Consider the following 26,654-nt stretch of genomic DNA (forward strand, 5'->3'; position numbering starts at 1 on the left):
GGTTTTACATAACGCTAGCGGCATCTAGCGGTTTGGTGCTAACACTACAAAACAAGCGCAAAAACCAGATTTCGTTATCAGTGGGTTTTTAAAAATCATAAATTAGATCTCTCAATAATTCTGACTCAGCAATCTGCAGTGTTCCTGTGGATGAATGCAGCTGTAAAGGAATGGGAATTACAGGATTACACTTGAATAGGGAATGTGACATCAGTTGTCCTAGTAGTAGTTGAAATGTTGATTCTGGATTGGAAGACTGATATATAAAAGTTAATTATTACAAGGAAAACTGATTTTACAGTCCAACTAAATGTAAAAATGTCCTAAATACTTTAGGGATTTGACATGATAAACATAATTTGTACTAGTAGATTCTTGTTGATATGTTTAAATAAGTTTTGCTCATTTTCGCGAGAAGAAATTATATTCATGGCCTCTATAGTAGATATAGACGTGGTTTTGGATTAAATGTTTACTCGACTTGCCATACAGAGCAGTTTTGTCGACGTAATTTTCTGAACTGGGTCATTAAGTCCATCTTTATCAGAAATGGCTTCGCCCAGTGAAACTATCGCTCAATGGAGAACGACAATAATAATTAGCTCATCCCTCCAGGTAATGAGAATTATTTAACAGCTTTTCTTTCTTTTTGACAAAAATATAAGTGTAAATTATTGGAATAACAAGCTCTGTAGCTAACCTAAGCTAGCACCTGCTGTGAAATGTCAGCGCTCGTGGGCAAAGTGTTCAGTAAGTTAAGTACCGTAGTCTCAATTATTATTTTCTGAAAATGTTTCGATAGAACCATGACAGCTGCAGGACGCTCAGCGCACAGCAGCACAGAATAAGGTTTTCTGACAGCGTGGAAACTGGGGCCTTCATTTTCCCTCTTTCAGGTAAGCTAATAATCGGTTTTCCATCTCGTCTAAATATAATTATGAACCCTAAGTCCTGTTTCGCTTTGGTTGGAACGAATGTGCCTTCGTAATGACTTTAGATAAAACATTCAAGTCACAGATACATTCCTTTCCTACACCTTTTTTTATTGTTTACAATTTATGTTACTGCGAAATACTTATATTTCATTTTGTTGTTGAACATAAAGCAAACTGATGCATATTTTTCCACATTTGTAATTTTTTGCAACCAAAAGGAAAGCTGATTTTGGTACTATTTTACCCCCTTTACTCTAATACTCATGAATAAAACCCAGTTCAGCCAATTAGTTGACCTAATGACCTAATTAGCAGATTGAGTCCAGCTGTGTGCTATTTAAATTCCAGGTTAAATGCAACTGTTCCCTAAAGGGCCCAATTGGGTTCTAGAGAATATTAGTGAATAAATGGCATGATGAAGACTGTAAAACACCAGACATTTAAGGGATAGAATTGTTGGAAGGAGTTGCTTAAACTATAGTATCTGCAATGTGCACATATGCCCAAAATTATTTTAAGTATTAGGTATTAATTGATTATCTATTATTAATAAAATGTTTGTTTTTTTCCCCATAAATGCCTCTTCTTATACATTGTTTCATTATGTTTTCAGAGATGTCATTCTCATTTATCAGTAGCAAATTTCTTGCTTAAATGAAAATTATTTTCAATCTAAATCTGCTATGGATACAAAAATGTTCAGGCTTATCTACATATTGGAGTCAAAGTGTGCTTAATGTAAATAGAGATCTGCTGGGTCTTTTAAAACACAAGCATTTAATGAATAACCACCTGTAATAACACATATTGCTTTAATTCCTAGGTACCGCCTTCCTGCTGGTTGATCCTCAGGACCTCCCAGAGCCTCTGGAGGAATCAGGATTAACTGAACGCATTGAAAAATTTGTGCAGGTCCACAGGAACTGCTTTCTACTTCTCTATTCTCCCTTTAATGGGGAAAAAGAACTGCAGGTTTTGACTGTGATTCAGCACAGGTATGTAGTGCCACTGCTTTCCATCTCTTCATACACGGTTAGGTGGCTGTGCGCTGTGTTTTACAGATTTTAAACCATTCTTCCTCACTTATGTTCCTTCAGTTCCTTTTCCCATTTTCTTTAATATACATGGTGGGTGTTTTCCTGCCTGCCATCAGCCCCTGGTATAGTGTTGAAATAACTCAATTTTTTCCCTCATAGGCCTTGTGAAATAAGTTATTTTACTTATGTTGGTTTTATCTCTGTCTTTTTTCCCCATCTCACAAAGAAAAGAGTTACTGCTGAGCACAGACATCTCAAATGACACAAAATTTGTCGATCAAGTCTTTGAGCGACTGCAGGTTGGAAACGCTGTTGAAAACGTGGACGCATTCTTTACCAAACTTACAGAGAAGGGGGAGGTAAGCTACACCTTCAAGTGGCACAAGAATCCTGGTTTGAAAAGCTATGTCAAACCAGGCTATGTCAATTGAAAAGCTATTCAAATCATAATATTGGAGTAATTCATAGGACCTTGCTGTTTTTGCCACTTTTCAAAAGTACCACATGGTGGACTTGCATCGCAGCAACTAAGTGGTATTGGATTTCTCTCCTGTCATGAATATTAAGGTTCCAGAGTTTCAAGTTGACGTGAGAGATCGCATCATGAACAAGACCTACGACATCATGGGTCCCCTTTTCCCAAAGTTCCCTGAAAAGGATCTTTTTGACTGGTTCCATGTCAAACTGGTCCCGGTTCTCCCAAGTTTCACTCCACAAATGCTCCGAGGTGTAATTACCAACATCAGCTGCACAAAATACCATGTCATGTGAGTTGTATATGAAGAACATCAACGTTTTGAATGCTCCAAATCACAGAGAAGTCTTAAGGGACCGTGTCTAAAAGATTTATTCCAATCTTTGCAGTGTGAGTGGGATGGGCAAAGTTGTGTCTGACATAGCTCAGGAAAGACAAGAAGAAATTGCAGCTGTTTTACTGCAGTACCTGATAAACTCTGCTGATGTCATCAACCAGCCAGGTAAGTTTGCTATATTAACACCGTGGTGTCTTGGCCACGGCTTTGTTGATGGTAAAGTACAAATCCCTCATAACAATTAAAACAAAAATGGACAAAATAGTGAGAAGAAAGGAAAGTTGATGTGTGCATACCTGTGCCTTAGCTTGCAGGGTTAACATCCAGACCGATTCCCAGTGGGTGGAAACAAACCTGGGCCCATTTTCTCCATACGCAACATATTCTGAGCTCAAATTCTTCAACCTCTCTCAGGTAAGCCACACACCCTACTGTAGATGCTCTGCGAGAACTAGAGCACAGTCTCCGCTTTGTGGCAGGCCCATACACGGCGTGGTGCGTCATGTGAAAGAGAAATGAAATTCACGTGTTCTCTTGTCTTGTTTCATCAGGGAGCACTTGTGAGCGTTCTTTCACCCAAACAGAAAGCTGAGCTTCTAACAGATCCAGACAGCCATGGTCTGGAGGATGCCACCCTCGTAAAGGAGGTGCTCACAAACTTGACAGAGTCCGGCAATGTGGAGCAGCTTGGTCAGTTTTTCCAAGTGTTCACACGGTCCCTCCAGCAGGTACACGCCAAACTTTAACTTTGTCATTTTGCTCCAAAGTTTTTCTTCTACATTTCCCCCCCCCCCCGCCCCCAAATGATATGCCATAAAACTCCTGCTTAGGACTGGCATGGTATATAATAGAGGTAAAAAGTAAATGAAGGTAATACGTATTTCAAATGATTGGCGGATCAAATGTTGGTCAAGAAATCTTTTGTGTTGGTTTTGATGAAAGCAGAGTCCAAAGCTTTGCCACGGACCTTGTTGAGCTGTTTGCGGGATACTCTTGGAATGAAAGGTCCTCCTGAGTTACAATTTTCCTGCTTTCCCTAACAGACAAACACAACCTACATCCAAAATGTGGCGGTACGAGAGACCATCTTAAACCTGACTCTGAGCAGCCTTGCTCCTGAATTTGTCATCTTTGAAGTAGAAGACTACCAGCTGTGGTTCCAAGACTATTTGATTCCTGTGATAGCAAGCATCCAACCTGACAGCCTGTGGGTGATACCCCGTAACATCAGCTGTGAATCCTACGGAGCTATGTAAGACCAAACCCCTAAGATAGGAATTTGATCCACATCAAACTACGATACCAGTCCCCTTAATGACGGTTTTCCTCTCTTCTTTTCAGAGTCACTGGCCTAATGGAAAGCCTGAACATCCTGCCGCTGCACATTTCAATGGACGTGAGATCAAGCCTGGAATCACTGCAGGAGGCCTTCCCAGGTATGTGTGGCCAATGCTTCGCTGAGAAAATCCTTCAGAAAAGCCCGGTACAACTATTACTTTAAGAGACATATTGAAGCCATGTCTAATTTCACCTTTCTTTCAAACAGATTGTGCAAAACAGGATTCTTTCACGGTAAGCTCAGGTTCAAAGGTGTTTCACACCGAATGTAGACACCATGTCATGTTCATTTACAGGACTAGAGGGTGGCACATTGCCGCTGTGTAAGTCTATGTAGCTTTTGCCACTGACCTAACAGTTGTTGCTTTGTTTGTCCCCAGTGCAAAGACACACATGTTGATGGTAAGTTTGCTGAGAATAAGCCATCTATGAATTGATGAAACAACATATAATGTGTCAAAAAGCAGTAGCTCATGCACGATTCTGGTGTTTTTACAGAAAAACTCATCTGCTCCGAGGTAGACAGGTAAGAGGATGACTGTCTTATGTGATGCAGTGTTAGCAAGTGGGTTTGCCCGATGTAACCAAGGCTACAATGTTTTATGGTTACATTGCACAGCTCTCAACTCCAAGCACTGAAAGATGACAATTCTACTGAAGCCGTGTGCAACTTCACCATCACTGAACATGCCTGTGCCCCGGTAAGATGTTTCATTGCAAGCTGTAAATCCAAAACAACGCTACGTGCTGAAAGTTTGACTTCTTTCTTCTTCAGACAAGAAGACTCTCAGCAGAAAACTTGGCCATGCTCTTGAAGTGCTCTCTGGAAAGCAACCAGATGTACGTGGTGGAAGTTTGGCAGCTTCTTTTCCAAAAAGCTTCTCCCGTACTCAGCCAGGCTCTGGCCTCATTCTCCGCCATGGTATATCCAGTGCCATCATTTCAAAAATACTGAGCGCTTTTTGGTGTAATTTCTACATGCTACCTATCTTTCCCCAAATTCCAGGCCCCCGCCGCCATGGGCGCTGCCTATTCCAATCCTCTTGATGCTCTGAGAGAAGTGGTTGCTAAAAACCTTACACAGGATCAACTGAAGAGTGAAGATTTTGTTAGAAGTTGGTTCCAGATGCGTCTCGGTCCATTCCTGGCCTCCCCGTCAACAAATTTCCTCTTCTGCCTTGGCACCTACAACTTCAGCTGCCAGACCTACCAGATTGTGTAAGTACCTGGAGGACTTATTGCATGAGCGTTCACAATATCTCAAAGAAACTGGCAGGCTCCTTTGACGTTAAAATCCCTTGCTCAAATTTTAGCGTCGGAGCATTCAGCAACCAAAGCCCACTGATGGACGACAACAGAAAGCGGGCAGTCTTTACTCACTTCATCCAACCGTTCCTTTCCAGAAAGGATTTGCCAGGTAAGTGCATGCAGGCTCCCCGGGCCTCCTTGGTAATGTAGTGATTGTACACCAAGCGATGTTCTGACTCCTGTTGTTTTGCAGACCCAGGCTGCGTGTCATCTGCCAATAGCAGTCAGTACTGGCTACAGGCCAACCTTGGCAATTTCTCTCAATTTGCGAGCATAGAGGATTTGCGAGCCCTTTATCCAAACTTCTCCAGTGTGAGTAACTACTGCAGTTGAGAAGATTTAAGGGGGGCTCTGCAGAATTTTCCACCCTGAAGTTCCACAATGACTTCAAGCTGAATTCTTGTTTTCTATCCTTGCAGGCCGAAGCCTTGTCGAAACTGTCTCCCTCTCAGGTAGCAGAGTTACTGCTGAGCACAGACATCTCAAATGACACAAAATTTGTCGATCAAGTCTTTGAGCGACTGCAGGTTGGAAACGCTGTTGAAAACGTGGACGCATTCTTTACCAAACTTACAGAGAAGGGGGAGGTAAGCTACACCTTCAAGTGGCACAAGAATCCTGGTTTGAAAAGCTATGTCAAACCAGGCTATGTCAATTGAAAAGCTATTCAAATCATAATATTGGAGTAATTCATAGGACCTTGCTGTTTTTGCCACTTTTCAAAAGTACCACATGGTGGACTTGCATCGCAGCAACTAAGTGGTATTGGATTTCTCTCCTGTCATGAATATTAAGGTTCCAGAGTTTCAAGTTGACGTGAGAGATCGCATCATGAACAAGACCTACGACATCATGGGTCCCCTTTTCCCAAAGTTCCCTGAAAAGGATCTTTTTGACTGGTTCCATGTCAAACTGGTCCCGGTTCTCCCAAGTTTCACTCCACAAATGCTCCGAGGTGTAATTACCAACATCAGCTGCACAAAATACCATGTCATGTGAGTTGTATATGAAGAACATCAACGTTTTGAATGCTCCAAATCACAGAGAAGTCTTAAGGGACCGTGTCTAAAAGATTTATTCCAATCTTTGCAGTGTGAGTGGGATGGGCAAAGTTGTGTCTGACATAGCTCAGGAAAGACAAGAAGAAATTGCAGCTGTTTTACTGCAGTACCTGATAAACTCTGCTGATGTCATCAACCAGCCAGGTAAGTTTGCTATATTAACACCGTGGTGTCTTGGCCACGGCTTTGTTGATGGTAAAGTACAAATCCCTCATAACAATTAAAACAAAAATGGACAAAATAGTGAGAAGAAAGGAAAGTTGATGTGTGCATACCTGTGCCTTAGCTTGCAGGGTTAACATCCAGACCGATTCCCAGTGGGTGGAAACAAACCTGGGCCCATTTTCTCCATACGCAACATATTCTGAGCTCAAATTCTTCAACCTCTCTCAGGTAAATTTGAGTATTTTTTTTTATTTCTGAAATGTTTGTGTAGTTAATTTACAAAAAATTTCAAATATTTTCATTCATTATATGTTTTTCTTCTTACTCACAGATTACCATAGTAGATTCACTTTCTTCTGGACAAAAAGCTGAATTTCTCCTTCAATCCGATATTCTTGCCAATGTCTCTCTTGTCATCACTGTTTTTGAACGTTTCACTACATCAGCTTCCTTGGACAACCTGGAGTCCTTCTTCAACACATTTGTTGGTGGTCTTGCTCAGGTTAGATCTGTGTTTTTTATGGATATATTTTTGTGTTTTTCAGTTGACATCTAAAGATTTTGCTCAATTTTCTTTTTTTCTTTTTAGCAAAATCTGACTGCTGTTAACCCCAACATGCGTGACAATATTCTAAATCTGACAATAACAGCACTTGCACCAAAGTTCCACCTTTTAAATCCTGAGGGCTTCAGATTATGGTTCCAGGTCTACCTCCCACTCTTCCTCCCAAGCATCAAATCAACAACCTTTGAAATAATTCCCAGAAACATCTCCTGCAGTTCATACCAACAAGTGTGAGTGAAACTTCAACCATGCTCCCAAGTTTTTTATTTACCCTTGGAGCAACTGAATATACATGCTTTTATTATCAGGGTCAAAGGATTGGACAACACTATCAGCCAGCTCTCCGAAGCACAGAACCAAGAGGTTCTAAAGTTTGGATTAGACTATCTCAAAGCTCAGTTAACTTCAGGTAACCGTGTTTAATAACAGAGTAATGGTGGATTTTCTGACCCACATAAAATGCATTAATTGTCGTTCATGTTTTGTAAAATCTAACCATTTGATCGTTTGATGTTTAGGGCTTTCCTGTGTTGACGCTGGGACTGAAACTAATGACAGAGGTTGGCTTAAAGACAACTTTGGTCAGTTTCGTCTTCAAGCCTCTTTTAAGAATTTTCTGTCTCTGAAGAAAGATTTCAAAGGAGTAAGTACTACCTTAAGGATTTTAATCCTAAAATTAGCATATTTTCACTGATTTTATGCAATTTGTAAATGTATGTTGATCAAATTTAAGCTTATGGCTTTGCTCACATATGAATGCGTGTGTCTGAATGTTTGTAAGTCAGCAGTGGAAAGATAAAAGATATTTTATTGTTGTTTAAATTTATATGTTTAAGTTGTTAATTTAATGAAATATGCTAAGTGATTGATTATTTTTTAATAAAAGAGGTTATGAGCTATAATTTTACTTTTTTAGCATGAATGGAAGTGTAGTGTGGAGAATTATCCTTTCTCCATTAGGTTCTTGATTTATCAGGTTGAAGAAAAGTCAATGAGTTGAATTCATAAATTCTATTTGTTAACATCAAAATACAGCTGGTGCATAGTTCATGCTCTCCTTATGGGCTAACAGAGGAAAATGGCATCAAGCTACAGTTTGTAATTCACTTTGTTAGCCTCTAAGCTACGCCCTAAAGAGGGTGTTTCCTTACGTGTCATTTCCTTTAGCTTTAGCTTTGCATGCCTGCTGTATGTGAATGCATGTATGTGGATATGAACATGCAAATAGCTAAAAGAGATAGAGCAAAACACAGAATTATTTATTCTCAGCAGTAGTAATTACAGGATGAGGATTTCTAAGAAGGGTTTGAGGATATGTATGTGTCATGCTGTCATCTAATGCTGATAATTGTTTTGTTTTGCTGTAGCAGTGGCTTACTTATCTAAATGAAACGATGTTTAAATATGAATAGTCTGCTGCTGAAATTAGGCTAACAGCTAGGCTCCTAACAGTTGAATTATATCTAAAGTGATTCATGGCTTCTTGTGTCTAGGCTGAGGTGGCAGATCTTCTCACTTTCAGTCAGCTGAAGGAGCTTGCAGCAACCCCTTCGCAGCTAAACGGAACGCAAGATGTGACAAAAGTCATGACAGTCATCGAGCCGGCTGACTTTGCTGCTTTCTTTGATTCACTCGCTCAAGCAGTTGCGGTAAACAAAGCTGACCTGCTCACCTTCTGCTCAGTCATGAAAGTTTTGTTGGTTAAAAGTTGCAGGGTTTTTTTTTACCTGATTGTTGAAGATTTACAGAACTTTTAATAAACATAAACTGTCACTATTTTTAAAACAGAGTAAACTGACGATTTCAGTGGACATTCATGTGATTTATTCATAATTTTCATCTAAAAGCCAAAACTTCAAATCTCACTCATATTTCTGGCCTAATTTCCTAATCATGAAAGTTCCTAATTTACGTTTAAGAAAATATCAAGCTTAAGAAAGCCTGATGTTTCCTAAATTTCAGTCACATCACATTCTTATGAAAAACTAAAGATTATTTAAAGTAAATACCCAACGATCAGCTTACTTCTACATTTTACTCCAACAAATTAAAGATGTGACACCACCAGATATAGCAGCTATCTGCTTCACACTATGACATTACCCTATGAAAAAGTTAAGAGTAGAACATGTACAATTTTCACTCAGTACAATTCGGATGCTTTAATATTGACGCAATTAGTATTTAAAATGGATTATATAATATGAAGGCCTTATTAAAAATAATACATTCTGATCATAGTTTGATTGTATTTCCTGCTCTGTCTCCCTGCAGGCCCAGTCTGTGAACTACACACAGGAAGTGAAATCTGCCTTCCTCCTGGCGGTTTTTGACAGGGGAGGTCTTCCAGCTGTCAGTGACGAAGACTTCCTGCAGTGGCTAAGGCGACTGCAGCCGTTGCTCATTGACCTCTCTGCAAATCTGGTGCCCCGCTTTGTCAGTCTGGCAGCAAACAGGAGCTGTGCCACCAGCCAGGAGACGTAAGAACTTAAATGACCCAAACAAGAGTTTGCAGGAAATAGAAAACAGTGACTGAACTGTAGAATTTTGTTAGAGCATTTTCTAACTGTTGAATTAATCTCATGTTTATTCAGGATAAATGTGCTTCACACAATACAGACAACGCTCAGCAACAACACTAAAACCGAGGTCTACAGAAACATCCTCATTTTCCTCCAAGGTTTGTCTATAAACGTGCTGCACAGCACCTGATTTACCAGAACTACAACAAACACGGGAGGGCGGTCTGCTCCAAATGTGTTTGTTTTTATTGCATCTACAGTATGTGTAAAATATTATAACATACTTTGCAACACAGATCCAACGCCGCTGAAGTGTTACAGTGGTGGAAGCTTCTACATCTTCCTGCAGAACATCTTCCTCAGCTTTGGATTTCCTGATGTGGTGACATTCATATCTCTTCTGCCACCAAAGCGCGAGTCAGAGGTACGCTACAAAAGAATGAATACATTCATGTAGATTTGTGTTGTCAGGTTTAGTGGCAAGGTGGCAATGAAGTGTTATATCTGCATCAGAGAATTGAAACATGGTTTTATTCTTCTCCAGCTCCTAAATACCATCAGCACATCAGAGCTGAGTCAGTTCCTCAATCAGCCTGATGTCGGCAATAACAGTTCAGGCATCTGTATCATCTTCAACAACTACAACAACACTCCTTCCTTCCTAGAAAACGTATGTCCTCATCTCAAATTTAAATGTGTAGTAACATCTATGGGTGAATCTGGTTGTGTTCTCCTCACTGTTTAATATTTCTGTACAACACCTGCAGGAGGACGTCCCAGATGATGTGAGGAGGATCATCCTTCCCTGTGTTTGGCCTTTGGCTCTGAGCAGCAACAGAAGATCTGAGGTTGATCTGTGGTTTAACGTACGTTTGAGGAACTATCTGAGGTTCCTCACCAAGGATCTCATGAGCTTCAACAAAGTGCAGAATGCCTCATGTCTCACCTTCCAAAAACTGTGAGTCAGTGTCTCATGTTGTCATAACATTGACAAAAGGTCCCCATGTAACCACATTTCATTGCTTCCTGTTCCACAGGGTGTCTTTCATGGGAAAGAACTTCACCTTCACCGGTTCAGACTTTGGACAGCCAGATGTGTACACCACCATCAGAAGCTACTTGGGTGCTGGTGAGATTTTGGAGAAAAATGTGACACGAGAGACGTCTTAAGTCTCTTTTACACTTTAAGAATATATTTTTGATTAATTGGTGTTGTTACATCTCCAAGTCTAGGGGTAGAGGAGGGGAAAGTAACAAATGACCCGGGTATGAAGAGGCAAAACCAGGAGGCTGTAGTTAATGTTTTATTTAAAAATAAGCCAGGTAGAATCTTGAAAAACCTGAGGAAAAAATGAGAGTGTAAATAACAAAATCCAGGGTTTCTAATAAGACACAATCCTCCAACAATCTAACCTGGGAGAGACCAGGAACCTGGTGTCTTCATAAACACTCATGCCCCACTCATCTACTAGCCTGGAAAAAGAGAATAAGTGCACACACTTCCCTCAAACCACCACAAAGCTGCAGCGCACATGCTGCCCAGTTGGCCAAGAGGCCCTGAGATCAGTTCCCACCCAGCTTTATACTTCATGAGGCAGAGTGGAACCAGCTGCGACTGCTTAAGTTGCAAGAACTCAGCAGCAACCTGGAATTGACAAACACACATGCAGTCACCACAGCATGTAACAGTGTTTATGCATTGAGACAGTAATAAGTCCATGAAAAGTTTGATTTTTGGAAACGGATAGAAAACATCTATTACATTTTAATGACATTAGTGAAGTCTGCTGCCTAAAACACTGAAAATCCCTGTTTTTCCTCAGAATCTGTGGCCAGATGCTACAACGCCACAGACCCAGATCTGAACTCCACCTCCTGGTTTGTCAACTACATCGGCAGCTTTGTGATATTTATCACTCTTGATGATTTCAAAAACTTTGTCAACACCTCTCAGGTATTTCTGCAAACTTTCAAATCGGAACCTACCAACAAACAAAATCAGAATTTTACAAACTTGACCTGTGTGATCCAGCAGGTTTCGTCCGAATGTCTCTGACCTGTTTTGTGTTTTGCTCATCTATTTTTGAAGCTGATTGTGTTCTTGGAGGATAAAGCTAATCTGGAGCTCTTTAACAACGCAGCGATCCCACAAGATGTAACAGACTACTACATCTTGCAGCTTTATGAGTTCTACCCATCCTTTGGACTCATGATGTAACTATCCACCAGTTTGAAAAGGAAACATTATTATTACAAGAAAGTAATAAGTTTTATTCATTTTGCTAAAATCATCCTTCAACATGTCACCTTTCATTCAGGCTCCCAGGCTCTTTACTCTGCTCGCCTGACATCCCAAGCTCCTTATTTACTTCTCTTAGTGAGAACGATACGATGGCCATCTTGGACAAGCTGAAGACATTCTGCAACAGCACAGAGAATCCTGAGGTACCAGATGAAAACGTCACAGAGGTTCTGCTCAGTGACCGTCTGTATGACCTGTAGCAACATGCTTTTCTCTTTATTTCATTCAAGATTTCTCTTTTTTTGTCACACAGAAATCATTTGATTGCACTGATGGGTTTAAATGCAGGAAAACAAGATAAAAGCAAATATTGTCTATACAGTGGACCCCTGTTAATGGCGGGGGTTAGGAACCACTGCTATCTGCTGAAATCCACCAATACTTCTGACCCCATTAAAAATGGTTTTAACTGATTATTTCAGTAGCTCAAGCCCTTCCTGTCCATTCATTGTATATCCCCACAGTTCAGTTTATGTATCCAATAGTTATTGGGCAAAAGGTGGGGTCACAAATCACCAGTCCGTCACAGGGCAACACAGATACAGTGCAAGATCACTTATGTCTCTCAGGCCTTTATGATCTGTTTTCTGCGTTAACCTGGAAAGATCTTACCACTCCATTCCAATTTTCACGACAATCCTCCTCACATCACTTCAGTGACCAGTTTAGGCCCCAGGACAAGTGTTTCATTGTGCAGCCTGTGCAGACACCAAATATACCCTAATATGCATTAATACTCACAGTGGAAACCATCTTAGCACTACAGCTGAAGCTAATATCCATGCACTTCCTTATCTACGCCCTTGGGGGTTTAGCCAATCAGCGCCAAGGAAAATTCATGGCACTTTTACATTAAGTGCTTTGCAAATCCCAGCCAATAGCATGTCAACTAGCATTGCATCTAGGTATTTCAGCTTCCTAAGCTGCATTTTATATCAAATATGTCAGGATAAGCTGTTGAATAAGTCAGCAAATAGGCTCATTTTCCATGAATAATTTGATGAATTTGCACATTTTTAAGCACAAAGAGGCAGTATCCACTGACCAACGCCTACTGAGCTTTGCTTTCAGTCACCGATGCAACTTGCTATAGAATTCCCTTTTGTTGCCCGGCTCAGAAGACTGCAACAAGAAACTGGGAGGACACGACAACAAGAACCATTTTAAGCCCTTCAGAGAAAATTATTGATAAAAATGATTGTCTGGGGGTAATGGGCAGCAGCCCAACAACCGCTACACCAGCGCGTGCTCCCTCGGCCTGGTCCTCTGTCTGGTGCAGATCTTGCTCGGCCATGGAGTGGACGGCCCACACAGGTCTCAGCCTCTGCTCCCACACCGGGTCAAACGACTGCCGCACCCCACGCCGTCTGGCCCCGGCCCCGGCTCCGGCTCCGGATCTCATCTGCCATGATGAGAGGAACGGGCGTTCCTTAAATACGATCCAGGTGGACACATGATCATAAGAGCCTCCCACAATTTGAAGACCTTAATTAAAAGAAAATTAACCGGCCACATTGCAACACAGCAGGGAGCCATCACACCGTTCTATAAATCTGGGTTCATTTAAACCCAGCAGGTTCAGATGTGTTGATCTGCTCACAAATGATCATTTATACAAAGACTGTATACAAAGATGGTAGAATTCTTAAAAATATGAAAATGTCACAAAAAACAGTTATATTTATTTAATATATGATGAACTGTTGTGATGTAGAGGGATGTTTGACCAGAAATTTAGTTCACAGCCATTAATAATGCATGTTTTATTAAACAGAGATCTGCAGCTCTGGCGTCCAACATCAAGGTCTTCACAGCGCAAACGTTTGAAGACCTTGGAAATGCGTCTTCTGGCCTGACAAACAGCCAGATCCTGTCTGTGTCGCCTGAGGTGCTGGTTTTGTCTTTGTCCATCCTGAGCTCAGTGAACACCTGGGGACAGGACCAGGCCAGCAACATCATCCACCGCATCACCTCCTCAAGCTTTCAGGTACAAACCCGACAATATACATAATAATCACGTCTTTTATCCATGAAGTGTAAACTAAATATAGCTCGACAGATTAGAAAGTTGCCTGCAATCAGCTTCCAGTTCACTGATCATGTTTTTAATGGGTGGAATATGACTGACAGATCAACAGCGCAGCCTCTCTGGAGTCTCTGGGGACTCTTATCATTGGAGTTCCTTCAAAGTCAATCAACAATATCTCAGCTTCTGAAGTACTCAGCGCGTCCAAGAACCCAACGCTTGTTTCCAACATGCTGGAAGCCCCGAAGGTTGTCCAGGAGGCTTTTGTCAAAAAGGTAAAAAGATGAGACTTCTATCTTAACTTCATTCATGATCATCTATTCAGAGCATCGTGTGAATAAAACAAGAAAAATCTGCCACTTAGTTCCTAGTTGGGATTGGGAACCTATTTGTGTAGAAAATACAGATATTTCAATATGTATGTTTGATTTTAATCTTTATTTATAAATGAAAGACACACAATGAAACATCGACTGAAAGTTGTGCATCAACTATACAAGTTGCAGCGACTAAAATGTTCCACGTGTAGCTTTTCAGACTGATGCAGTTAAAACACGTAACAGTTCTACTCATTAGACTTAAAAACAAGCTTTATTATAGTGTCCAATTAAGTGAAAAGACTCAAGAACTGGTAGAACTTTTTCTCTTGCTTACTGCTGAGTGAATGCATAATCTAATGCATGTAACCTCCATCCAGATCATTTCTGTGGACTCCAGTCCAGCCAAAGTGGTGGAGAACGTCCCTGATGCCTTAGCAATGGAGATCCCACCCTCCCTGCTGCTGTTTCCTGAGGGAACAGCCAACATCACTGCGATAAACAAGAAGACGTGGACCGCAGATCAGGTCAGTGTTTCCTGTTTAATGCAGAATGGATAATAGCGTGAAGTAGATCCAGGCTGTCAGTGGATTAACTTTGAAACACACGCAATCTCCCCAAAGCTAAATTAGTAAAAAAGAGTTTGACAAGCTATATTAAATATGCAAAGGTAACGCAAAAGTTGAAAATATGTCCACTTGGAGACTTCTACTGATGTGTAAATGTGTCCAATATTTTTCTTAGAAATGTAAAGGAACATTTTTTCATGCTACCTGAACACGTGCAGAAGGTTTATGTGAGGAACTAAGTGCAGCAAAGCATCGTTCTAAAAATATCTAACATGGACCATAATCAATCTATCCAGACACTGGCTACAGCTGCTTATACAATTTTAACCTTTTAAAACAATAGCAAACAAATCTACAGTCAAGTCTGTACTTCCTATTTCTTAATGTTTCAGAACAATATAAAATCAAAGTAATCTTATAAATGAAAATTATTCTTTGTTTACCACTGATGAAAGTAAAAAAAAAACATTATATGCACTTTTAAATAATTTTTTATTATGATTCAAGTGTGCCAGAAAAAAACAAGATGTTTGTAAGAAAGTATAAATTGTTATCTTATAGTTCTCGGTATTTAATTTCATTGGCTTGTAGTTTTTGTTCAGACAACAGTTTAACGCCAAGCTAACCTGAATTTACTCCTTTGCTTTTCAAATTTAGAAAGCAGAAGTTCAACTAACATCTTAATGTCTTTTTTCTGTGTTTTTCAGGCCACCATGTTTTTTGCGACGCTGGCTGAGGCAGATTTTGACACTGAGCAGTAAGTGAACAAACCTGCCAACCCTGGTATTTATTGTGAATCTTTGAATGTCTCCGGTGTAATCTTTCTTGCCTTTTCTCCAAAGACTTTCTCCATTTGTGCTGCAAGGCTTCACATGCGGCACGGTTAAGAAAATGAGTAAAGCCCAAATCAGTCAGTTGATCCACGCCTGCAGGCCGAGGAAAGGCAGGGCTAAGGTGGAGCTGAAGGAACCTCAGGTAAGATCTGGAGCAACACTAACAAGTCACTTCATGGGAAGCAGCGAACCGTGTCTACTCTACATTAAACGTTATAGTCCACATCATTTGAATCAATTAATTCAACCTTCTCACACTGTAACCTCCAGCTGACCTGCATGTACAACCTGATCCGTGACGACCTCTCTCAGAACTTCACAGATTATCCTCCAGACATGCTTCTCTACTTGGAGTGAGTCTCTCTCCTCCTAATAATTGTAACTATTGTGCCAGTTGTTTGAAAGTTATCTGATCACTAATATCTTTTTTACAACAATCCCCACCAACAGCTCCAAAAATGTCCAGAAAGCAAACTGCAGGTCCTACTTCTCTGCCCTGGGTGCCGCAGACTTCTCTGTGGCCTCCAGCATCTTGAACAAGGGCCCACAGAAGTTCAGGGAAGCTAGAGACTGCTTGGTGAGAGCCAATAAAAAAGAGAATCAATACAAAGACAAAGAGCCTATCTGCAGCATGCATCAAAGCACACATTACACATGTGCCTCAAATTATTATTCTACAGCAGAGTAATGGAACGTATTCACTGATTTGAACGTTTTTCACTGTTTCAGGGGATCAGTGGCAACAGCCTGAGCAGAGACAATGTGGAGGTCCTGGGGAACATGGTCTGCACTCTGAATAGATCCGACATTGAGAACTCAGATCCTCTCATCCTGGAAAACCTCAAAGCCTGCAAAGACCTCTCTGCCAGCCAGGTGGCTGCTATGGAAACACTGCTGCTGTCTGGGAAAACACAATACGGGTACTAAAGAAATTAATCCAGTCATTTAGTCTGCAGGGAAAAATCACTCAGCTTCTGTTGTCCTGCATTTTAATATAAATCGAGATAAAGTGGGCTCTTTATTTACATCTAACATACTTGGATGTTAGATTATCTTCTAAAATAATCAGATAGACTTAGATGGATTTCACAGCAACATACCAGGCAACAATTGATCACTTGCTTGTTGTCTGAATGATGACTTGTGTATATTTAAATATTTGTTAGATGTGTCATATTTGCACAAACCTTTTTTCAGAGCTGTAAACAGCTGGGACCAACAGACACTAGAGGGGCTGGGAACACTTCCTTTGTATTTAACAAGAAACATCTGGACACATTTCACAGCTGTAAGTCTGATGACGTTAAGATGCGACATTAAGTCACCTAACAACAACTCATTTGTCTTTGCATGAAAGAACTAACTGTCATATTATCTCTACTTTGTCAGGCAACACAGAAAAGATTCCTTAAGGGTTTCATGCCTGACCTAAGGATACAAAAAACACAGAAGTGGAAGCTCAAGAACCTGTTTTCACAGCTCACCCCTACAGCAGCAAAACGAGAAGCAGGTAAACCCTTTTAAAAGCAGCTACTGAAGCTAAAGCTGCAAGATTTCCTAAATGACTAAAGGTTGAGTTATTTAAGTGGAATAAATTAGTTGCAAACCAATCCCAACTCGTTTTCTCAAACTTTTAAAAGGATGCAGCGAGGGGAACATCACCCAGGTGACCGTCAGCGACCCTTCCTTCCCCTTTGGCTACAATCAGCTGCAGTTTCAACTCTGCCTGGACGTTCCCATTCTGAAAGACAACCTCTACTCCATCTGCCAGAAAGTGGATGATGATGGTTATAAAAGGATCATCCTCAATAAACTCAACCAGGTGACATGGGAATATCTGTTACTTTTTAAAGAGAATCAAAGTGTTTTGGTGGTAAAATCCAAGTGCTTTTTTATGGTTTTCACAGCTGCTTTTAATCCAACCTCCTCCTCTTACAGTAAAAACATTTTCCCAGAGTTTAGTGTAGTTGTTGGTTTCTCCAGAAGCTTTAAAATGTGCCAGATATGTACATATTCATGTGCATGTGTGAGTTTGCCTGTGTGTGCCTGCCAGATCCACCGGGTGGCGGACCCTGATAAAGAGGGTTGCTAACTAAAAGCGGTTGCCAACGACTGGACTGAGCTCAAACTGATTTGTACATTTTCAAAAATAAGTGCAAACTCTCACTCATCACATCCATCCATCCATCCATCCATCCATCCATCTTCTTCCGCTTATCCGGGGTCGGGTCAGGGTAGCAGCTTCAGAAGGGAGGCCCAGACTTCCCTCTCCCCAGCCACTTCTTCTAGCTCTTCAGGGGGAATCCCGAGGCGTTCCTGGGTCTTCCCCGGGGCCTCCTCCCGGTGGGACTTGCCCGGAACACCTCACCAGGGAGGCGTCCAGGAGGCATCCTGACCAGATGCCCGAGCCACCTCAACTGGCTCCTCTCGATGTGAAGGAGCAGCAGCTCTACTCTGAGTCCCTCCCGGATGACTGAGCTTCTCACCCTATCTCTAAGGGAGAGCCCAGACACCCTATGGAGAAAACCCATTTCGGCCGCTTGTATCCGCGATCTCGTTCTTTCGGTCATGACCCAAAGCTCATGACCATAGATGAGGGTGGGAACGTAGATCGACCGGTAAATCGAGAGCTTTGCTTTTTGGCTCAGCTCTCTCTTCACCATGACGGACCGGTACAGCGCTGCTTCACGGCAGACACTGCACCAATCCACCTGTCGATCTCCCGCTCCCTTCTTCCCCCATTTGTGAACAAGATCCCGAGATACTTAAACTCCTCCACTTGGGGCAGGACACCCCCCCTGACCCTGAGAAGGCACTCTACCCTTTTCCGGCTCAAGACCATGGCCTCGGATTTGGAGGCACTGATCCTCATCCCGGCCGCTTCACACTCGGCTGCGAACGCTCCAGCGAGAGCTGCAGATCATGACCTGATGAAGCCAGAAGGACCACATCATCTGCAAAAAGCAGAGATGAGATCCTAAGGCCACCAAATCGGATCCCCTCAACACCTTGGCTGCGCCTAGAAATTCTGTCCATGAAAGTGATGAACAGAATTGGTGACAAAGGGCAGCCCTGGCGTAGTCCAACTCTCACCGGAAACGAGCCCGACTTACTGCCGGCAATGCGGACCAGACTCTGACACCGGTCATACAGGGACCTGACAGCCCGTATCAAAGGGCCCGGTACCCCATACTCCCGGAGAACCCACCACAGGGCTCCCCGAGGGACACGGTAGAATGCCTTCTCCAAGTCCACAACACACATGTAGACCGGTTGGGCGAACTCCCAGAACCCTCCAGGACCCTGCTGAGGGTGTAGAGCTGGTCCAGTGTTCCACGACCAGGACGTAAACCACACTGCTCTTCCTGAATCCGAGGTTCGACTATCCGACGGACCCTCCTCTCCAGGACCCCTGAATAGACCTTGCCAGGGAGGCTTAAGAGTGTGACCCCTCTATAATTGGAGCACACCCTCCGGTCCCCCTTTTTGAACAGGGGGACCACCACCCCAGTCTGCCAATCCAGGGGAACTGCCCCCGATGTCCATGTGATATTGCATAGTCGCGTCAGCCAGCACAACCCTACAACATCCAGAACCTTAAGGAACTCCGGGCGGATCTCATCCACCCCCGGGGCCTTGCCACTGAGGAGCTTTTTAACCACCTCGGCGACCTCGCCCCCAGAGATTGGAGAGCCCAACCCAGAGTCCCCAGGCTCCGCTTCCTCAGTGGAAGGCATGTTGGTGGGATTGAGGAGGTCTTCGAAGTACTCTGCCCACCGGCCCACAACGTCCCGAGTAGAGGTCAGCAGCACACCATCCCCACTATAAACAGTGTTGGTGCTGTACTGCTTCCCCCCCTGAGATGCCGGATGGTGGACCAGAATCGCCTTGAAGCCATACGGAAGTCTTTCACAATGGCCTCTCCAAACTCCTCCCACGCCCGAGTTTTTGCCTCAGCAACCACCCGAGCCGCATGCCGCTTCACCTGCCGGTACCCATCAGCTGCTTCCGGAGTCCCACAGGCCAAAAAGGCCCGATAGGACTCCTTCTTCAGCCTGACGGCATCCCTCACCGAAGGTGTCCACCAACGGGTTCGAGGGCTGCTGCCGCGACAGGCACCGACAACCTTGCGGCCACAGCTCCGATCAGCCGCCTCGACAATGGAGGCACGGAACACGGTCCACTCAGACTCCATATCCCCCACCTCCCCCGGGACGTGTTCGAAGTTTTGCTGGAGATGGGAGTTAAAGCTCCGTTTCACAGGGGATTCCGCCAGACGTTCCCAGCAGACCCTCACAACATGTTTGGGCCTGCCAGGTCTGACCGGCTTCCTCCTCCACCACCGGAGCCAACTCACCACCAGGTAGTGGTCAGTGGACAGGTCCGCACCTCTTTTCACCCGAGTGTCAAAGACATACGGCTGCAGATCCGATGAAACAATGACAAAGTCGATCATCGAACTGCGGCCTAGGGTGTCCTGGTGCCAAGTGCACATATGGACACCCTTATGCTTGAACATGGTGTTCGTTATGGACAATCCATGACGAGCACAGAAGTCCAACAACAGAACACCGCTCGAGTTCAGATCGGGGGGGCCGTTCCTCCCAGCCACTCCCCTCCAGGTCTCACTGTCATTGCCCACGTGAGCTTTGAAGTCCCCCAGCAGAACAAGGGAGTCCCCAGGAGGAGCACTCTCCAGTACCCCCTCTAAGGACTCCAAAAAGGGTGGGTAATCTGAACTGCCGTTCGGCCCGTAAGCACAAATGACAGTCAGGACCTGTCCCCCCACCCGTAGGCGGAGGGAGGCTACCCTCTTGTTCACCGGGGTAAACCCCAACGTACAGGCGCCGAGATGGGGAGCAACAAGTATGCCCACTCCTGTCCGACACCTCTCACCTTGGGCAACTCCAGAGTGGAAGTATGTCCAGCCCCTCTAAAGGAAACTGGTTCCAGAACCAGAGCCATGCGTCGAGGTGAGACCGACTATTTCTAGCCGGAACCTCTCGACCTCACACACTAGCTCCAGCTCCTTCCCCACCAGAGAGGTAACATTCCACGTCCCAAGAGCCAGCTTCTGCAGCCGAGGATCGGACCGCCAGGGTCCCCTCCCTTGGCCGCCACCCATCACACACTGCACCCGACCCCTTTGGCCCCTCTCACGGGTGGTGGGCCCATGGGAGGGGGGGCCCATGTTTCCTCTTAGGGCTGAGCCCGGCCGGGCTCCATGGGTAAAAGCCCGGCCACCAGGCGCTCGCCATCGTACCCCCCCCTCAAGGCCTGGCTCCAGAGTGGGGCCCCGGTGACCCGCGTCCGTGCGAGGGAACACGAAGTCCAATGTTCTTATCCATCATTGGGGTCTTCGGGCTGCGCTTTGTCTGGTCCCTCACCTAGGACCTGTCTGCCTTGGGTGACCCTACCAGGGGCATGAAGTCCCAGACAGCATAGCTCCTAGGATCATTGGGGCACTCAAACCCCTCCACCACGATAAGGTGGCAGCCCAAGGAGAGGCCAGCACTCATCACAAATAAGTTTAAAAGCAGAATTTGATGTACTTCATTTTCAAAGACGATGATAACGCATGTAATGTCAGATTTTGGTGTTTGTTCAACACAGTTTGTCTCAATCTGTCTCTCCAGGCATTCCCATCTGGAGTTCCTGATCAGGAAGTACAGATGCTTGCTTCAGTCTCTCGCTCAGCAACACTTGATGACATCTCTAAGTGGAACATCACTGAACTGGATACCTTGGCAGCTCTGATGAAACCTGAAGATGGAACATGGGAGACGGCACAGGTACAGCAGACCGTAGACATTACCAAAACTTTCATTTGACTGGAATTTGGTAACTTGAGTTTTTCTTCATGATACATTTAGAGCAAAGCAATCATCACCAAGAACCTGAATACCTCTGGAAATTCACTGGGCAGCAGTGAACTGAACATTATTGACTCCAACCTGTGCTCACTGGACACCAGCACATTAGAGACCATCACAGCAGACAGTATCAGGTTGGTGTCAGCGTGGATATAACCAACATATCCACTGTGGTCGTTAAAGTAAAACTGAATGCCTCTGTATCTGTTGTCAGAAATACAAAGCTTCTAGATGTGGCATCATGTTCAACTGAGCAGAAGAGAGTCCTCTACGAGATCAGCAACACCTCCTTCAGCGTCCATCGTGATAATCCGATTAACTTTTTTAACCTGGTTAAAGGCTATCTAGGTGAGATTACATACTCACTATTATCTAATTATCCAAATAAGAATTGCTTTTTAATTTTGTCATTCATTTCTTTTTTGAAAGGTGGAGCATCTCTGGTTGATATAATATCTTTGTCAAAACAAAATATAAGCATGGATGTGAAAACCTTCATGAAACTAAACATCAGTGTTATAACTGTAAGTATAAACAAGAAAGAACTAGCATTAGGTGAATTCTTTGGACAATAATAAATGTTCTCTTCTGAAAAATATAATTTAACTGCAAAAAAATATTTTTTTCAACATTTAATTTTTCTAAACATGCAGGATTTAACTGTTTCCAACGTCCAGAAACTCATGGGGGAAAATTTACCGGACCTAAAGTTGTTTGAGAACGACACTGTGATTCAGATGTGGGTAAACTTGCAACAACAGTCGGATCTAGACAGAATGGGTATTGGTCTATCTACCAACAGCACGATCCCTCCAACTACAATGCCCACCCAGGAAACTAGTTTAACAAGTACTGGAACTGCAACTGGAACACGTTCTGACACACAAACAAAAACATCCCTAACCACTTCTGACATACCAGCACTTACTACCACATACAGTTCAACCATTCATACTGTAAGCAGCTCATGGAGGACAACTAACACTGCAACCAGTGCTGGAACATCAACAGGTAATTCTGTGGCTACTGTTGGAACAACAACCGTGAGTGCTGAGTCTCCTCCTTTCACAACAAGAGCAAAAGTTTCAAGTAGTACTGGAACTTCAACGCAAGATGCTGGAACAATCACAATGTTAGAAACAACTGTTGGAACGAGTTCCTTGATATCAAACCCTAAACCTGAAACAAGTGCTACAACTTCAACAGGAGATGCTTTGGCCAGTGCTATGACAACAGTAGACTCCGAAAACAGTGTTCTCACAGCAACAACAAACTTAGCAAATGCTGCAACATCATCATCAACAGGTGGTCCAACTGATTCTTTGACATCTCCAGATTCTGAATCTACCACTAGCACAACAATGCCTTTTCCTACAACCAGTTCTGGAACAATGATGCCACAAGTTACAACTACGAGTGGGATGTCAACAACTACTGCAGCCACAGGAAGTGAGACTCAGACCACTCTCACAATCAGTGCTACCACAACAACAAAACAAACTTTAACCAGTACCAGTTCAGAACTATCAAACACTGCAACCAGCCCTGTTACCCCAGAGCCTCTAACTGAAGGCAAGAGCAGTACAACATCAACACCAGATGCCACAACAACCTCTGAGACAGCAACAGCAGATGTTTCACTTGGTACACCAACAAAAAGCCTCACTGACTCTGAAATGCCAACCTTAGGTACCAGTAACAGTCCTGGGTCAGCATTATCATCTCCTGGCACTACTACTGTGGTAAGAACTTGAACCTCAATAGAGGATATTATTTTGTCTCTTCTATTTTTGTGTCTGCCTGTTGTGATGTTCTAACATGCCAGCCTTTTAATGATCTACTTGTGAGCTTTCTCTTCTCCAGGGCACTTTTACATCTCAGTCTGACAAAAAAAAATTGGCTTTAGTTTCAGTTTGGATTCAACATTTTCAACCAGTGTAATATTCTTTTGCAGAGATGTACAACTTGCTCTGGGTTTTCTAACCTCAGCCTTGCACATTTAATATCTTGCACTTTTTATTCTTTAACACCAACTTATACATAACAATCTACATCTACAAGAAGAAAAGCAAACTTTTAGCACATAAATCTCAAGAATTGTAAAATGTATGATTAGGTTTTTAATCTGTTTTCTAAAAATGTATTGTCTCTGGCTGTACCATCCTGATGTTCACTAAACCAATTCATTCACACCTCTTTTTTCCTCCTAAAACTGAATTTCCCCACAGACCCAGTCTTCCAACTACACACAGAACCTGACATTGGCCTTTCTTGAGGCTGTGCTGGATAAAAATTTCTCCATGTCGGCTGTTAGTGATGAGGATTTCCTGCTATGGCTTAGGCTGCAACTCAGACCTTTGCTGGTCAATCTCTCTCCAGCTATGGTTATTCACCTCTTCGGAATTGTGAAAAACAGGAACTGCAACAGCAGCCAAGAGATGTAAGTATCTATTCAATAAATTTATGAAATTACAGTAGATATAAAAATATTACAAAATGGCTCCATCTTTTAGGCAATACATTGTATAATGTGACATTGATTATTGGTTTAAATTAGTAACTGATCATTTCCATTCAGGATTTCAGTGCTTGAAACTGTGCAGATGACACTCAGCGACGAAACCAAGGCAGAGATCTACAAAAATATGATCCTCTTCCTCCAAGGTAGAAAATAATGCTTATAACAAAAGAAAAGAAGCTTATTCTCTCTTTGACATTTCTTGGTTGCTTTAGTACATTTTTAACATCAGTCTAAACATCTTAAAAACAGTACATTTCTCAGGACATTTAATTGAAATGGTAAACTATGATTATCTGTAAAAACACAAAATCGTACCCAATATTTTTGGTCTAGTTTCTAGTGCTAATATCTTAGTACACTTAAAATAAGAAAACTAACTTACAGTTAACTTTTCAGCAAGATATAGGAGCTCGTTTGAAGTCAATAATACCATAATATTGATAAAAATGTAATGGAGTGAAATAATCTGCCATTCACGACATTTTCCCATAAACTAAAATGTCTTATTCCACTGGCAGATTATTAGGCCTTCGCAGCGCTTCGCTGCTCAGGCCTATTGTAATCATAGTGTTATGTTTCTTTCAAAACCCCCTCCTCTGTGACCTTACTTCATCGCACAGATATGAAAATTGGTACACTTGTAGAGCTCCCCAGGACGCACAGAGAATTCAATTCACGTCATAGTGCAAGTCAAACAGGAAGTAGGCCATTTTGGATTGAAGCTCTAATTTTCAAGTCCTTTTGGAAGTTTATAGCCTTCGCATTTGATCGAACTCCTCCTAGGGATTTCGATCATCGGCTACTGTGAACGGTCTCTATCTGACCCCTTTGACCTGATCAACATGAAACTGTGTTCAGAGACAGAAGACATGGATTTCAACCCTGACCAGTTTCAGTGGAGCAGGTGTGCGTGGCGGTGTGGCGAAGTGACATGTAACGCTTTTGCCATACATTTGGCTCTAAATTCCAGTTTCAAGCTGAGCTCCATCAACCTTACTGGGATGAATCCTTATCTGCCCTGACAGGAATCCACAACAATCTTTGGTGGGCGTGGCCTAATTTCTCTACAGCGCCCCCTAGAATATTTTAAATGATCAGCCCCAAGCCATGCTTTATCCCAGAGTTATGAACCTTGGTACACATGTGTATCTTGTCAGAACGTACAAAAAAACCTCTCTTGGAGCCATGGTCCATTCCCAACAGGAAGTCGGCCATTTTGGATGAAAACCGCCATTTTCTCTTTTTTATCGACATTGTATCTGACCAAACTTGTCTTACAGCATTTGACATACACACTTCACACTCACTCAGCACAGTCTTGAGGCATAGTAGGTCAAAAAGTATCAAAGGATTTCTCATACATCAAAGCATGTGGGCGTGGCTAAGTGTCAAACTTTGACTATTTGCCATGAAACATCAAGGTTCAATAACTTCCACATGCAAGGTCACAGCTGCATCAGACTTTCTATGTCTCATTACAGACCAGTCCTCATCACATTTACTTGGTCAATTGATATCACCTTAGCCCCGCCCCCTTCCAACAGGAAGTCGCCTGTTTTTTCTGCTGGATGTCTTACTTTTACTCTGTGATTCATATAGGTTTAAACCTGTGCCAAGTGACATAAATGACATGATGATGGATTCTGTCAACACTGGCTGCTGGCTGAACCGTGTGGGCGTGGCCGAATGGCCAATTTCAGTCCCTCGCCGTTTGCATGCGATTGTCTCGAAATTATACATTCATAATCGGATTTGCACCAAACTTTTTAAAACTGATTTTTGTCAGCCTGTAAAGAGCCCAATAGCATTAAATTGTCATTTGACTCCACTGCGCCCTCTAGGTTAATCAATCGGGTATATCCCCTTGCTGCATCAGCCGATCTGCACCAGATTTTTCGTGCGTCGTCAGGGAGCACTGGCGAATGCATCGGGTGGACGGTGGATGGGTGCGGGAACTGGGTGAGGCCTCTGCGGCGGCTGGCGGGCGGTGTCGCCGGAACCCCCACGGTCGCCATGAGGTCGGAGCAGCGCTGAGCTGCGAGGGCCGTTCGAGGCTGCTTGCAACTTTAATTTTACTTATAGCTCATATCTTTTCATCAATATTAAGGAACTGACTTAAAACAAGCTCCCATTACTTGCTGAAAAGTTACTTGTAAGTTAGATTTGTTTTATTTTGAGGGTTAGTACTATTTGACATATTTGTACTAGAAGCTAGATCAAAAATATATTTTTGGTTTTTGCAGTGTGGATTTTCTGCAGAATTCCCAAATCCATCTCCTGAAATAAAGACAGATCAATTAATATATCAATGCTCTCAGAGACACAGCTCCAGGAATTCTGGTTTTTGAATAAACTATTCAATATGTTTAATGTCACTGTGAAATTTGTACTCTAAAATGTTTCTGATTGAAACTACAAAAAAATCTAAATAACAAGAAGGAAACATGCAGATTTTCTCAAGAACAATTAT

The 26,654-nt window shown here is 42.8% G+C and overlaps 2 protein-coding genes across 2 annotated transcripts in view; both read left to right on the forward strand.

Annotated features, from left to right (window-relative positions):
* Positions 1-502: 502 nt before the first annotated feature.
* On the forward strand, positions 503-2,026 carry LOC116725614 (uncharacterized protein C1orf146 homolog). Its single transcript, XM_032571793.1, has 3 exons — positions 503-615; positions 803-896; positions 1,759-2,026. The coding sequence occupies exons 1-3, from the start codon at positions 550-552 to the stop codon at positions 2,001-2,003; spliced, it is 405 nt and encodes a 134-aa protein (XP_032427684.1). The 5' UTR covers positions 503-549; the 3' UTR covers positions 2,004-2,026.
* Positions 2,027-2,204: 178 nt separating this feature from the next.
* The window catches only part of LOC116725346 (uncharacterized), a 35,317-nt gene continuing 10,867 nt past the window's right edge, over positions 2,205-26,654 (forward strand). Inside the window, exons 1-52 of the mRNA XM_032571315.1 lie at positions 2,205-2,331; positions 2,540-2,739; positions 2,837-2,949; positions 3,092-3,198; positions 3,336-3,512; positions 3,828-4,036; positions 4,126-4,220; positions 4,331-4,356; positions 4,503-4,524; positions 4,621-4,648; positions 4,742-4,823; positions 4,898-5,044; positions 5,129-5,340; positions 5,436-5,539; positions 5,624-5,742; positions 5,850-6,017; positions 6,226-6,425; positions 6,523-6,635; positions 6,778-6,884; positions 6,988-7,158; positions 7,246-7,451; positions 7,530-7,630; positions 7,740-7,864; positions 8,715-8,870; positions 9,496-9,701; positions 9,816-9,901; positions 10,040-10,167; positions 10,288-10,413; positions 10,511-10,701; positions 10,781-10,872; positions 11,567-11,697; positions 11,833-11,957; positions 12,062-12,188; positions 13,820-14,032; positions 14,176-14,346; positions 14,769-14,915; positions 15,665-15,714; positions 15,800-15,932; positions 16,061-16,143; positions 16,241-16,367; positions 16,520-16,710; positions 16,988-17,078; positions 17,180-17,300; positions 17,431-17,612; positions 21,427-21,582; positions 21,664-21,797; positions 21,878-22,011; positions 22,093-22,187; positions 22,317-22,764; positions 22,861-23,405; positions 23,892-24,103; positions 24,242-24,327. Of these exons, the coding sequence (XP_032427206.1) occupies positions 2,576-2,739; positions 2,837-2,949; positions 3,092-3,198; positions 3,336-3,512; positions 3,828-4,036; positions 4,126-4,220; positions 4,331-4,356; positions 4,503-4,524; positions 4,621-4,648; positions 4,742-4,823; positions 4,898-5,044; positions 5,129-5,340; positions 5,436-5,539; positions 5,624-5,742; positions 5,850-6,017; positions 6,226-6,425; positions 6,523-6,635; positions 6,778-6,884; positions 6,988-7,158; positions 7,246-7,451; positions 7,530-7,630; positions 7,740-7,864; positions 8,715-8,870; positions 9,496-9,701; positions 9,816-9,901; positions 10,040-10,167; positions 10,288-10,413; positions 10,511-10,701; positions 10,781-10,872; positions 11,567-11,697; positions 11,833-11,957; positions 12,062-12,188; positions 13,820-14,032; positions 14,176-14,346; positions 14,769-14,915; positions 15,665-15,714; positions 15,800-15,932; positions 16,061-16,143; positions 16,241-16,367; positions 16,520-16,710; positions 16,988-17,078; positions 17,180-17,300; positions 17,431-17,612; positions 21,427-21,582; positions 21,664-21,797; positions 21,878-22,011; positions 22,093-22,187; positions 22,317-22,764; positions 22,861-23,405; positions 23,892-24,103; positions 24,242-24,327 (7,483 nt within the window). The 5' untranslated portion in view covers positions 2,205-2,331; positions 2,540-2,575. The remainder of the gene's footprint in view (positions 2,332-2,539; positions 2,740-2,836; positions 2,950-3,091; positions 3,199-3,335; positions 3,513-3,827; positions 4,037-4,125; positions 4,221-4,330; positions 4,357-4,502; positions 4,525-4,620; positions 4,649-4,741; positions 4,824-4,897; positions 5,045-5,128; positions 5,341-5,435; positions 5,540-5,623; positions 5,743-5,849; positions 6,018-6,225; positions 6,426-6,522; positions 6,636-6,777; positions 6,885-6,987; positions 7,159-7,245; positions 7,452-7,529; positions 7,631-7,739; positions 7,865-8,714; positions 8,871-9,495; positions 9,702-9,815; positions 9,902-10,039; positions 10,168-10,287; positions 10,414-10,510; positions 10,702-10,780; positions 10,873-11,566; positions 11,698-11,832; positions 11,958-12,061; positions 12,189-13,819; positions 14,033-14,175; positions 14,347-14,768; positions 14,916-15,664; positions 15,715-15,799; positions 15,933-16,060; positions 16,144-16,240; positions 16,368-16,519; positions 16,711-16,987; positions 17,079-17,179; positions 17,301-17,430; positions 17,613-21,426; positions 21,583-21,663; positions 21,798-21,877; positions 22,012-22,092; positions 22,188-22,316; positions 22,765-22,860; positions 23,406-23,891; positions 24,104-24,241; positions 24,328-26,654) is intronic.

The sequence above is a fragment of the Xiphophorus hellerii genome, chromosome 9, assembly GCF_003331165.1.
Source record: "Xiphophorus hellerii strain 12219 chromosome 9, Xiphophorus_hellerii-4.1, whole genome shotgun sequence".
Taxonomy (NCBI): Eukaryota; Metazoa; Chordata; class Actinopteri; order Cyprinodontiformes; family Poeciliidae; genus Xiphophorus; species Xiphophorus hellerii.